Source organism: Propithecus coquereli, unplaced genomic scaffold, assembly GCF_000956105.1.
Source record: "Propithecus coquereli isolate 6110/MARCELLA unplaced genomic scaffold, Pcoq_1.0 Scaffold178, whole genome shotgun sequence".
Classification (NCBI taxonomy): Eukaryota; Metazoa; Chordata; class Mammalia; order Primates; family Indriidae; genus Propithecus; species Propithecus coquereli.
Genome location: NW_012142523.1, coordinates 4,030,894 through 4,041,962, shown reverse-complemented (window position 1 = coordinate 4,041,962; position 11,069 = coordinate 4,030,894). Strand labels below are relative to the sequence as shown.

General features: G+C 36.7%; 1 protein-coding gene across 2 annotated transcripts in view; it reads right to left on the bottom strand.

The window, feature by feature from the left end:
* Positions 1-6,010: 6,010 nt before the first annotated feature.
* Positions 6,011-11,069, bottom strand: part of ZMYM1 (zinc finger, MYM-type 1) — a 30,808-nt gene continuing 25,749 nt past the window's right edge. For both annotated transcript variants that reach the window (XM_012642241.1, XM_012642242.1), the window contains 3 exons: positions 9,890-10,027; positions 9,687-9,724; positions 6,011-8,934 (listed from right to left, as the gene is read on the bottom strand). In XM_012642241.1, coding sequence (XP_012497695.1) covers positions 6,628-8,934; positions 9,687-9,724; positions 9,890-10,027 — 2,483 coding nt within the window. In that variant the 3' untranslated portion in view covers positions 6,011-6,627. The remainder of the gene's footprint in view (positions 8,935-9,686; positions 9,725-9,889; positions 10,028-11,069) is intronic.

The window sequence follows — 11,069 nt, the reverse complement described above, 5'->3', positions numbered from 1 at the left end:
AGAGGCGGGGTCTCGCTCTTGCTCAGGCTGGTCTCAAACTCCTGAGCTCAAACAATCCGCCCGCCTCGGCCTCCCAGAGAGCTAGGATTACAGGCGTGACCCACCGCCTACAGCCACAATGTCTGGTTGTAGGATGATGATGTTAGCAGCCATTGATGATCATTGCTGCCACCCATTTATTCTAAAGGGTGATATTCCATTTATCATTCCTTCTTCATTTAATTGCTGTGGTACCTTATCATTCCTTACGGTTAATGCCTCTCCAGTCAGTCTAGTTATATGAACCTCATTCTCTAGTGGAGTCCTCAGGTAGGCACCATAGAAACAATGTTCCATGAGTTATTGATGATAGCTTGCCTGTGATCTTTAGACTTGAAAGCCACAATGTGGTTGGATATGAAATCCTTAAGTAACTTTGTGTTACTTCATTGTCTTCTGACATAGAGTGTCATTGTGACAAAATATGAAAGTAATTAGATTTATCTTCCCTTATAAGTAACTTGGGGTTTTTTTTGCTTGGTTTCTCAATATCTCTTCTTTTTCTTTAAAAAAAATTTAAAATTTTAATTTTAAGTATTTTTTTAGGCCATGACTCATTATTGACCATTCTGGGTCAACATTCCTAATGTGAACTAAAATAAAATCTTAAGGCTCACCCCCCCCACAGGCAGACTGAATGGACCCCCTCCTGGCCAAAGGAATATCCCAAAACTACATTGCCTGCCATGAGGAGGCAGGTCAGACATGCCTCATCGTGCCCCCCTCCCTTCTTGGAGACATCCTTTGTAACTCATTAACAGGCCTAAGGGTATGCAAGACAAAACTGCAGGTCCTCAATATACACAACAAATCTATGTCCAGTGGCTTAACTCTGATAAACAGCTTCTTATCTTAAAACATTCCAAACCTTTAGACAAAGCTTCTTGTCATTAACAAATTATAAGTCAAAGAATCTTTAAACCTACCTGTAAGGCCCCCTCCCCCACTTCGAGATGGCCCACCTTTTTGGGCCAAACCAACGTACACCGCCCACATATTGATTTATGATTTTACCTGTAACCCCTGTCTCCCTGAAATGTATAAAACTAAACTGTAACCCAGCTACACCGAGTCCACTTGCTCAAGGCTTCTTGGGTGTGGGTCTGGGTCATGATCCTCAAATGTGGCTCAGAATAAATCTCTTTAAAATTATTTTACAGAGTTTGGCTTTTTTTCCATTGACACTAACCACACAGTGGGTCTTTTCAACATATAGTTTCGAGTCTTTTTAATTTCAAGGAAGTGCTCTTGAATTACAGTGCATTAGCTGGGGCCATCCAGGAGACAGAAGCCTCCTGGCCATTGGAGCAGAGAGAATATAAAAACGTATAACTAAAGTTAACTAGGTTACTGAAAGAATAAAAAGAAAACAGCAAGGTGTAACGGGGTAGCAGCTAAAATCCCCACAGATGAAGGAACGAAGAAAGGAGATGGGAATTACTGAAATTTTGGGGGGCTTCGTGGGCCTGAAAGACCTTTGAGAGATGCTGGTGCTGGTCTCTGAGCTTGGGCCTCACACACCTGAAAAGGGTGTCAGGCTGCCTGGTGATGGAGTCTCTGGGGCCAGGTGGGTGGGTGGGGGGACGTGATGAAGCTAGTTCTGTACGTGTGGTAGAACTGCAGCCTGGATTCAGCTGTTGCTAGGGAAGGAAGTAATGTTGCTGGATGAAGCGGTGCTGGAAGGATGCTCACAAGAAACCACGAAACAGACATGAAGCCCACAGGTAGGAACAAATCTTTTCTCCTCTAGCCCCGCAGCCTTCCTGTAGCGCCCCTATCCGCAGAGGCTAACAGACACAGCCAGAGCAGCGGAAACGCGGTTTGCAGAGTTCCAGCATCAACATCAGAGAAGGGTGAGTGTGAAGCTGAGACAATAGCTTAACTGGCATATATAGTTTTTAGTTGCTCTTTTCCAATGCTTTGAATTGTTAGATAATTCTTTTCCGTTGCTTTGGATTTCTTTGAAGATTCCTAACATATGAACCTTGGTCTTCTATGTTCAGTATCACCTATTTGAATTCTTTTTAAATCTCTTTTGATTTAAAATATTTTCCTCCTTTTCATCTTCCAGGAATTAAATAATCATTGTGTTTACTCACTTCTGAGTTCCTTCTAGTTCGGTTTTTATTTTTAAAGTGATTTTTATTCCTTTTTCTAATACTTTCCTGAATCCTTGTCACTTTTCAAATTTTTTTTTTTTTTTTTTGAGACAGAGTCTTACTCTTTTTGCCCGGGCTAGAGTGAGTGCCGTGGCATCATCCTAGCTCACAGCAACCTCGAACTCCTGGGCTCAAGCGATCCTACTGCCTCAGCCTCCCGAGTAGCTGGGACTACAGGCATGCGCCACCATGCCCGGCTAATTTTTTCTATATATTTTTAGTTGTCCAATTAATTTCTTTCTAATTTTAGTAGAGACGGGGGTCTCGCTCTTGCTCAGGCTGGTCTCGAAAACTGCTGAGCTCAAACGATCCTCCCGCCTTGGCCTCCCAGAGAGCTAGGATTACAGGCGTGAGCCACCGTGCCCGGCCGCTTAATACTTTCTGATATGCTTCCTCTGTGTCTACCCCTCACTTTTTAAAAAATATTTTTACTTTTTTTTGAGACAGAGTCTCACTCTGTTGCCCAAGCTAGAGTGCCGTGGCGTCAGCCTAACTCACGGCAACCTCAAACTCCTTGGTTAAAGCGATCCTCCTGCCTCAGCCTCCCAAGTAAACTGAAACTACAGGCACGCACCAGCACACCAGGCTAATTTTTTCTATTTTTAGTAGAGATGGGGGGTCTCGTTCCTGCTCAGGCTGGTCTCAAACTCCCGACCTCAAGTGATCCTTCCAGCTCAGCCTCCCAGAGTGCTAGGATTACAGGTGTGAGCCACCACGCCTGGCCTCCCCAAACTTCTATCTTTACCTCCTTTTTTTTTGCCTCTATTGTCTCTGTCCTGTTCAATTTGGAGTCTACAACCTTAGAAGGGTTTTGTTTAGGAAGAACCTTGTTAGTTTCAAGAGTTCATAAGGACTTAGGCCACTCCCTCATCTTCAGAACTTAGCATGGTCCCCTTGAACTCACCTGAAAATTGGAGTCTATAGAAATCTTCCATTTTGGCTGTTTTCAAATTGGCCTGCCATGCTTTCCAGTGATTTGGTGGGCCCTCCCATTCTTAAGGCCATCAGACGTCCCATTGCCTTCCTCCATGACCTTCTATACAGATTAATATATATACTGATAGCTGCTTTTGAGTTTTGTCACCGTGTGATTGTATTTTGGGATTGTGGCGATACCTTGTCACAAAGATTTGCTGTAGATGCTGTGCATGGGTTTACGCTTTAACTATCCTAGTTGCTGTTTTCTTTTCTTTTCTAAAGAGACCGGGTTTTGCTCTGTTGCCTAGGCTGGAACGCAGCAACTACATCATAGCTCAACATCATAGCCCACTACAACCTTAAACTGGGCTCAAGCAATCCTCCTGCCTTGGCCTGCCAAAGTGCCGGGATTACAGCCATGAACCACCATGCCCGGCCCCTAGTTGCCACTTTTATGAAGAAATTTGGGGAGATTAAAAAACTACACAGCTATTTCACATCTTCTATTCTTTAATGGACTCCTGGTAATCTTTTATTTAGGAATATTTGTAAGAGATAATGGTTTGTAAAGTAGGTAGTAGAGTGTGGTGATTGAAAGAATGGGCTTTGGAGTCAGACTGGGCACAAATCCTAGTTTTGCCTTTATTAGTTGTGTGATCCATAACCACTGTTTCTTAGTTTCCTCTGCAAAATAATGTTGTGAGAACTAAATGAAATAATATATGTAAAGCAATGATAAAAGTATTAGGTTACATAATAGGTATTCAGCAAAGATAGCTGTTATAATGAATATAGTTTTCTTTTTCAGGTCTAGGAGCTTGCGTCACTAGCTTTACAGCAGATTACAAAAAAACATAGAAAACAAAACACTTGAAAATTAAAACCAAACACCAACCTCTTGATTCTGTGACAAAACAGAAACCACAACTGCAAAGAGCTAGAAAATGATGAAATTGAAAAGAACACATGGTAGACACAGTTCATAGCCTTAAGCACTTCCATTACAAAAGAATGAAAATACATGCAATACTAGAGGTTGTCTTCTGTTTTGTTTTCTTTTTTAAAAGCAGAAATCAATGAATTGAGGGGAAAAAGTAAAATGATAATACCAAATACTGGCAATGATGTGGAGCAACAGAGACACTCATCTCACATATTGTTGGTATGAGTGGAAAGATTATATGCCCAAGGTCTAATTAAAGTGGAAGATGCAGCCTTGACCCACAAACTCCACTTCTAGGTTAAGTACCCTAGAACAGACCTTCCCAACTGGTGTGCCAGGGATGGGTGGCTGGGTGAGGCCTTAAGTGACCACAGCCCCCAAATCTTCTTTAATCCTAGTGCAGCATGCGAATATTCTTTTTTGTATTATCATTTACATGCATGAAAAGAGTTGGTAAGCAGTATCTTCCAGTACCTGTACTGGGTTGCCAGGTTAGAAAACTAAGTCCTATTGAAGTCAGGGGCTTATTTAATTCTCTGCTGGATCTCCAACAGCTAGAATAGTATCTGGCATATAGTACTTGCTCGATAAATATCTGTTGAATATACAAAAGTGCATAACATACAAAAATGTTCACTGGATTATGAAAAGTATAAAACCAGAAACAATATAAAATGTTCATTTAAATAGAGACAGGATTAAATTATGTACTTATATAATGGAATATTATCCAATAGTTAAAATAAATGAACTAGAGATCCATGTATAAATCTCAAAAGCAACATTGACTGAAAAAAACCAAATTGCAGAAAGACATATACAACTTATGTAAAATTTATAAACATATAAAGCCAGGCTATGTACTAAGTATAAAATTACATATGCATGGAATGATCCACACCAAATAATCATTGCCTCTGGAGAAAATAGAAAGGGAATATTATTAGTAAAATATCTGCAAGAGGACCTCAACTCAATCAGTAATATTTTATTTCTGAATAAAAAGCTGGAGCACAGCAAAATGTTAGGATTTAACAGGGCTGGATATTACTTATGTTCTTTGTACTTTAAAATTTTTTTTAATTTTTATTTTTTAAGAGACAGGGTCTTACAATGTTGCCCAGGCTGGAGTGCAGTGGTTATTCACAGGTGTGATCAAAGGCACACTACAGCCTTGAACTCCTGAGCTCAAGCAATCCTCCTGCCTCAGCTTCCTGATTAGCTGGGACTACAGGTGAGCACCACCGCAAGCAGCTTTGTATGTTAATATGTGTTAAAATCATCCACAATTTTTAAAAAAGTAGAGTAAGATTGATAAATAAATCCAAGAATGTGTTTAAAAAACAACTAAATAGAACAAATCACTAGTTGGCCTAATTAAGAAAGAAAATAGTATAGAAGATGAATAAGAAAAGAATAGGTACACAGAAGAAATTAAGAATACTTTCCACAACTCTAGGCAAGTACATTTGAAAGAAAGCCTCAATGAAATGGATGTTCTAGAAAAATTACAAATTACAAAAACTGATGAGGGAGAGGAAGAGGGAGAAACTAGAGAAAAGTGCCAAGGAAAGAATACTCCTCAAAAAAACAAAACAAAACTCTAGGCCCAGATGTATGCACCACTAAATCCTTTCAAATTTTTGAGGAACAAATTTTCTTTATTATTTAAACTTTCCTAAAACATAAAGAAAGAAGAGTCCTTTCTTTTGGGGTTATTTATTTGAAAATAGTCATATTTTAATAAAGTAGCTCAATAATTTGCTGTGTCATCCAGCTGAGATGTATAAACATAGCAATATTTAAGTTTAACATTTAAACATGACAGTTCACAAAAAAGGAAATACAATTGGCTGAAACAGATATCCAACCTTATTAAGTGAAAATATAAGACTCCATTGAGATTAAAATACCATTTTTCAACTAACAGATTGGCAAAGATCAAAAAACATTTGATAACTTTGTTTACAAAAATTCAAGGAAACAGGCACCCTCATGTATTGTTGGTGGGATTGTAAATTGGCATAATCCTTATATGAAGCAATTTACCAAAATCTATCAAAAATAAATGTACACTCTTCTGACCTAGTAATTCTAATTTTAGATTTTATCTTACATTAACTCACTCATGTGCAATATGACCTATGTACAAGGTAATGAAATGAAGCACTATTTATAATAGCAAAAGATTAGAAAAAATGAAAATGTCAGTAGGGGTTGCTCAAATATATTATGGTACATTCATACAATGGAATCTGCAGTTGCAAAAAAAGAATCAAGAAACCCTATGCAGTGATATGGGACAATCTCAAAAACACATTACGTGGAAAAGACAAGCTGAAGAACAATGTGCACTGTACAGTACCACTTGTGAAAAATATCTCTAGAAAGATATTTAAGGAACAGATAACACTTCAAGGAGGAGGAACTGAGTTCTAAAGGAATAAGGAGACTTTTCACTGTATTATCATTCTGTCTTTTGAATTCTGAACCATAATTTTGAAATAAAAACTAACATTCCAACAGAAGTACCTTAAAACTTCTTTTAGGTAAGTTCAAATGAACGTATTATACGTCTTTGATCTGGCTGATAAACTTTTCCACAAGCCCATTGAGTCTTTCAGGCTCCATTAGTTTATTTACCAATTCCTGCTCAACAGCCATTAGGGCCAGGCCACTAAGCTTCTCTTGTCCCATGGTATGACATAAATATGTTTTAAGATGAGGCAGCACAGAAAATGAGTTTTCAGTACTTGCTGAAGTAATTGGCCAAGACAAAGCAATAAATAATAGCTCTGCGATGCAAGGAATATTATTGGGAAGACCATGCTGAATAAACAAACAGCCAAGACTGATGAAGTCAATGCAATCACTATCTATAACAAAGTTGAGCTTCGCATAATGCTGATAAAATCTAAGTTCTGGGATAATGTCCGCATCAAGTTTATAAAATTCTTGAACATGTTTGGCTGTTGTTTCATTTAATGGTTCATCCCATTTAAATAACAGTTCTGAAATTTGCTTTATTTTGTAATAATCAAACTCTGAAAAACATAATTTTAAATTCTGTAATACAGTATCCAATCCTTGGTAATAAATATCAATTTTATATTGTTCCTCCGCTGAAGTAGGAAAAAACATACTATCTGAATTACCAAGATCCATTGTTTTCTGGATTTTTCTTCTTTTCTGAAGAAAGGGTTTTTCAATTTCAAAACCTTTACAGGTTATTTTTTGACATATTTCCTCTGCTTCATCCCAGATAGTTTTGAAATATGTATCATTTCTTTCAGATGATAAACATTCCAAAATTGCTTCTATTTTTGAAGATAAAGAAAAAATGTCTATGGTTTTACTTTGAAGCTCTTTGGAAAGAATTCCTGTAACACTCAACACTCGATAAAGAAATTTCAAACAAAAGACAAATTCAAATCTGGAAACCAATCTCAGCAAATCACTCAATTCATCAGCCAAACTTGTGTCTGAAGAATGGCTTGATATAACTTCCAATGCTTCAATGATCTCTGGAAGACTGTCAATCACAGATAGTAATGTACGCTCATGGACTGTCCAACATGATTGTGATATATGTTTCTTGCATGTTTTGTTTTGACTTAGCTTACAAATGTTTCGAAAATCTGCCAACATCTCTCCAGACACATGAATAGTGTTGAACAAAGAACTGAGAGTGTTTAGAGTACCTCGGAGTTCTTTTACTTCTTTACAAAACCTAATTACTGCTAACTCCAAAAAGTGTGCATAACAATGTATGTATAAAGCTCTTGGTTCTTCCTTCTTGAATTCTGCTGCAATTTTATTAAATTTTACCCTCAAATTAGTGGTACTATCATAGGCCTGGCCACGTATTTTATTCAAATCAACTCCAATTTGCTGCAGGTAAGCTTTGATAGTCCTGTGTAAGTGGGTCCCAGTCATCTCTTCAACATCAACAAAACCCAAGAATCTTTCTTTAATTATGATAGCTTTTGATGATTTTTGTGGGTATCTTACACAAACTGAAAGTTGTTCTTTAGTGGCTCTATCAGTTGTCTCATCACATATTACCGAAAACGCTGAGGAGTCATTGATCTCATTCACAATATCCTGTAACATTTCAGTCTTTATTATTTCAATAATATCACTTTGAATTTGTGTACTATTATAGAAGTCAACTTGTGAATTCATAAGTCGAAATATTTCTTCTCCTTTATCTTTTGCTCTGATTTCTAACAATTCTAAAAAATTGCCTTTATTCACATATGAAATAGACTGGTCCTTTCCTCTTAAGGGTAAACCCTGCTTTCCAAGAAATAAAATATTTTCAATTATAAGCTTTAGGTACTTTTTATTTCCCTCAATCTGCTTTGAATGAATAGATAAATTATCACCAACAGTTATATCACAAAACTGATATTCTCTCCAAAATTTCAATGACTTCAAATGCATTTCACTTTTTTCGTGTTTTCTGAATTTTTCCAGAGTTTTTTTCCAATTAGAAGTTGCAAATGACTTTCTTCCACAGCTAAAATTGTTCTGGCAGAACAGCTGGCATGAATAACAGAATGTCATATCTTTTTTAATACTGTTTTCCAAATCTTGAAAATCTGCACACCATGATTTTTTAATCCTTCGTGATTTACCTTTAACTTTTTGTACTTTGGATGTAAATTTCGGGTGACATAGTTCATCACTTACTTTCATAGATTTCATATTGTATGCAGGATCCTGGTTTGATACTTTATCTTTTTGTACTTCTACACTGGAACAAACTGTTTGTTGACTGAGTATTGATGAAGATGGCGAAAGGCTTGCCTGTTCCATACCACTATTAGCAACAACACTGCTTGATTCACTGGGTGAAGAACTCTTAGAAAGCTTTGGGAGAAAATGATAAAAATAACACTTGTTTAAACAGTTTTCAAATAATCAATTAAAATAACAAACACATCTATTCTAGTAACACAGTAAAATGAATGGTGGAGTTACATACAGTATGAGCTCCACGAGGGGGAAATAGTAACAATTATTTATAACATTTATTTGCAATCTAGATTCAGCATTAAGTGTGTAAAAGACCTTTTGGCATGTAATTGTAATAAAAATAATTTTTATTGCTCAGATGATCAGAATTGCTTAGAAAGTATTAAAAAAAAAAAAAAAGGAACCCGGAAGAGAAAATATGACTAATAATACTTCTGTTTAAACAGTCTTTTTTTTAAGACAGGGTTTCCCTCTGTTGCCTAGGCTGGAGAGCAATATCCTGATCATAGCTCACTGTAGCCTCAAAGTCCTAGGTTCAAGTGATCTTTCCACTTCAGCTTCCCAAGTAGCTAGGACTACTTGGTCAAGTAGTTTGACCAAGTAGCACAGCCACACTCAGCTCATTTTTTAATTTTTTGTAGAGAAGAGGTCTTGCTATGCTTCCCTGGCTGATCTCAAACTCCTGGCCTTGAGCAATCCTCCTGCCTTGATCTCCCAAAGTGCTGGGATTACAGGCATGAGCCACCAGACATGGCCTAAACAATCTTATTATACATATATATATATATATATATGTATATATATAGTTTATATATTAAAATATCTGCTTATGAAAGAAAAGACAGTAACAAAAAAAGAAAACTTACATCCATGATGACATCTGCCGTTACTGAAGAAACTGTACCTGTTAAAATAGAGCATAAATTCAAGATTTTATACTATAATCTACCTACTATCATAAACTGTAATTGCTTATTTAGTATCAGGAAACAAAAATTTAGTACACAGACATATTTATAAAGTATGACAAAACACTGTTTATGTCAAATATCTTAACATCAACTTTTACCTTGTAAGACATCAGTGTTCATGATGGGCAGAGCGACCTGAGTGTCTGCCAATGACACTATATTGCTTATAACTGGAGTTATATCTCTCTTTGGAGAAAGGAGCTCTGTTGAAGTATCATGCACCATGGAAACATTTGCTGATAAAAACAAAAAGATTTCTTATAAACTAGGCAAAATCAATCAGCGAGCACTGTTTAATAAAAAGTGCTTCAAAGAACAATGCAAGTATCTAACAGCTTAAGGTATTGCTGGGTATTGAAGTAATTTTTATTAGGGCTTAGGGATGCCCAGCTTCTGTAGTATAGTATTAATATCAACAACCCTAAACTGATAGTTTAATTTACACTTCACAACATTTTAAATCTGTTATTTTGCATACAGTTTCCCAGTCCTTTTATACTATATGCTTCAAATTATGAGCAAATTTTTACCATGAAATTATCCATGAATAACAGAAATGAGATTCCTACAGAATTTCCTAATGGGTATTGATCTCAAACTCTTCCAGGATTCATAAACCTCAGCATTAATGGAGCGAGGCTGGTGTCTAAGCTAGCATGGCAGAGATTTCTGTAATAAGCCAGTTTGCATGATTTATAAACTCCAGGGGCATCAGTTACTCTACTATCTATGTGAACAGCACCACTGATCCTATATTAGACTCTTTGATGGAATACTTAATTGGCCTGGATCATTGTGCTTTTCTATTAATGAACCTTAAAGTATTTCCAACTACCTATACTTCATGTGAAAAATATAACTAAAAGCCTTGTTTTTGCCTTGGTCAGGTGGATCTGTAACAACAAAAAAGCAGGTCTAACTACAGTATTCTGTATTCTAAGAGAACTATTCTTATAACAAATATATTGAATAAACTCAATGTTGACTGAGAGCCTCCTATGTACCAAACCCTGTAGTAGGTGCTCAATATATATTAATGTAAATATACATAAGTCATTTACTAAAAGATCTAAATAATCTAAAGACATGTATTCCTAATTTTTTTCTTAAATCTTTTCTTAAAATGAAGAGGGTTTGTTATCAATCCAACACAACAATTTTTTTTTTTATTTCAGCATATTATGGGGGTACAGATATTTATGTTACTTATGTTGCCCTTGCCCCCCCCCAAGTCCGAGTTTCAAATATGTCCATCCTTCGGGTGGTGCGCATTGCACT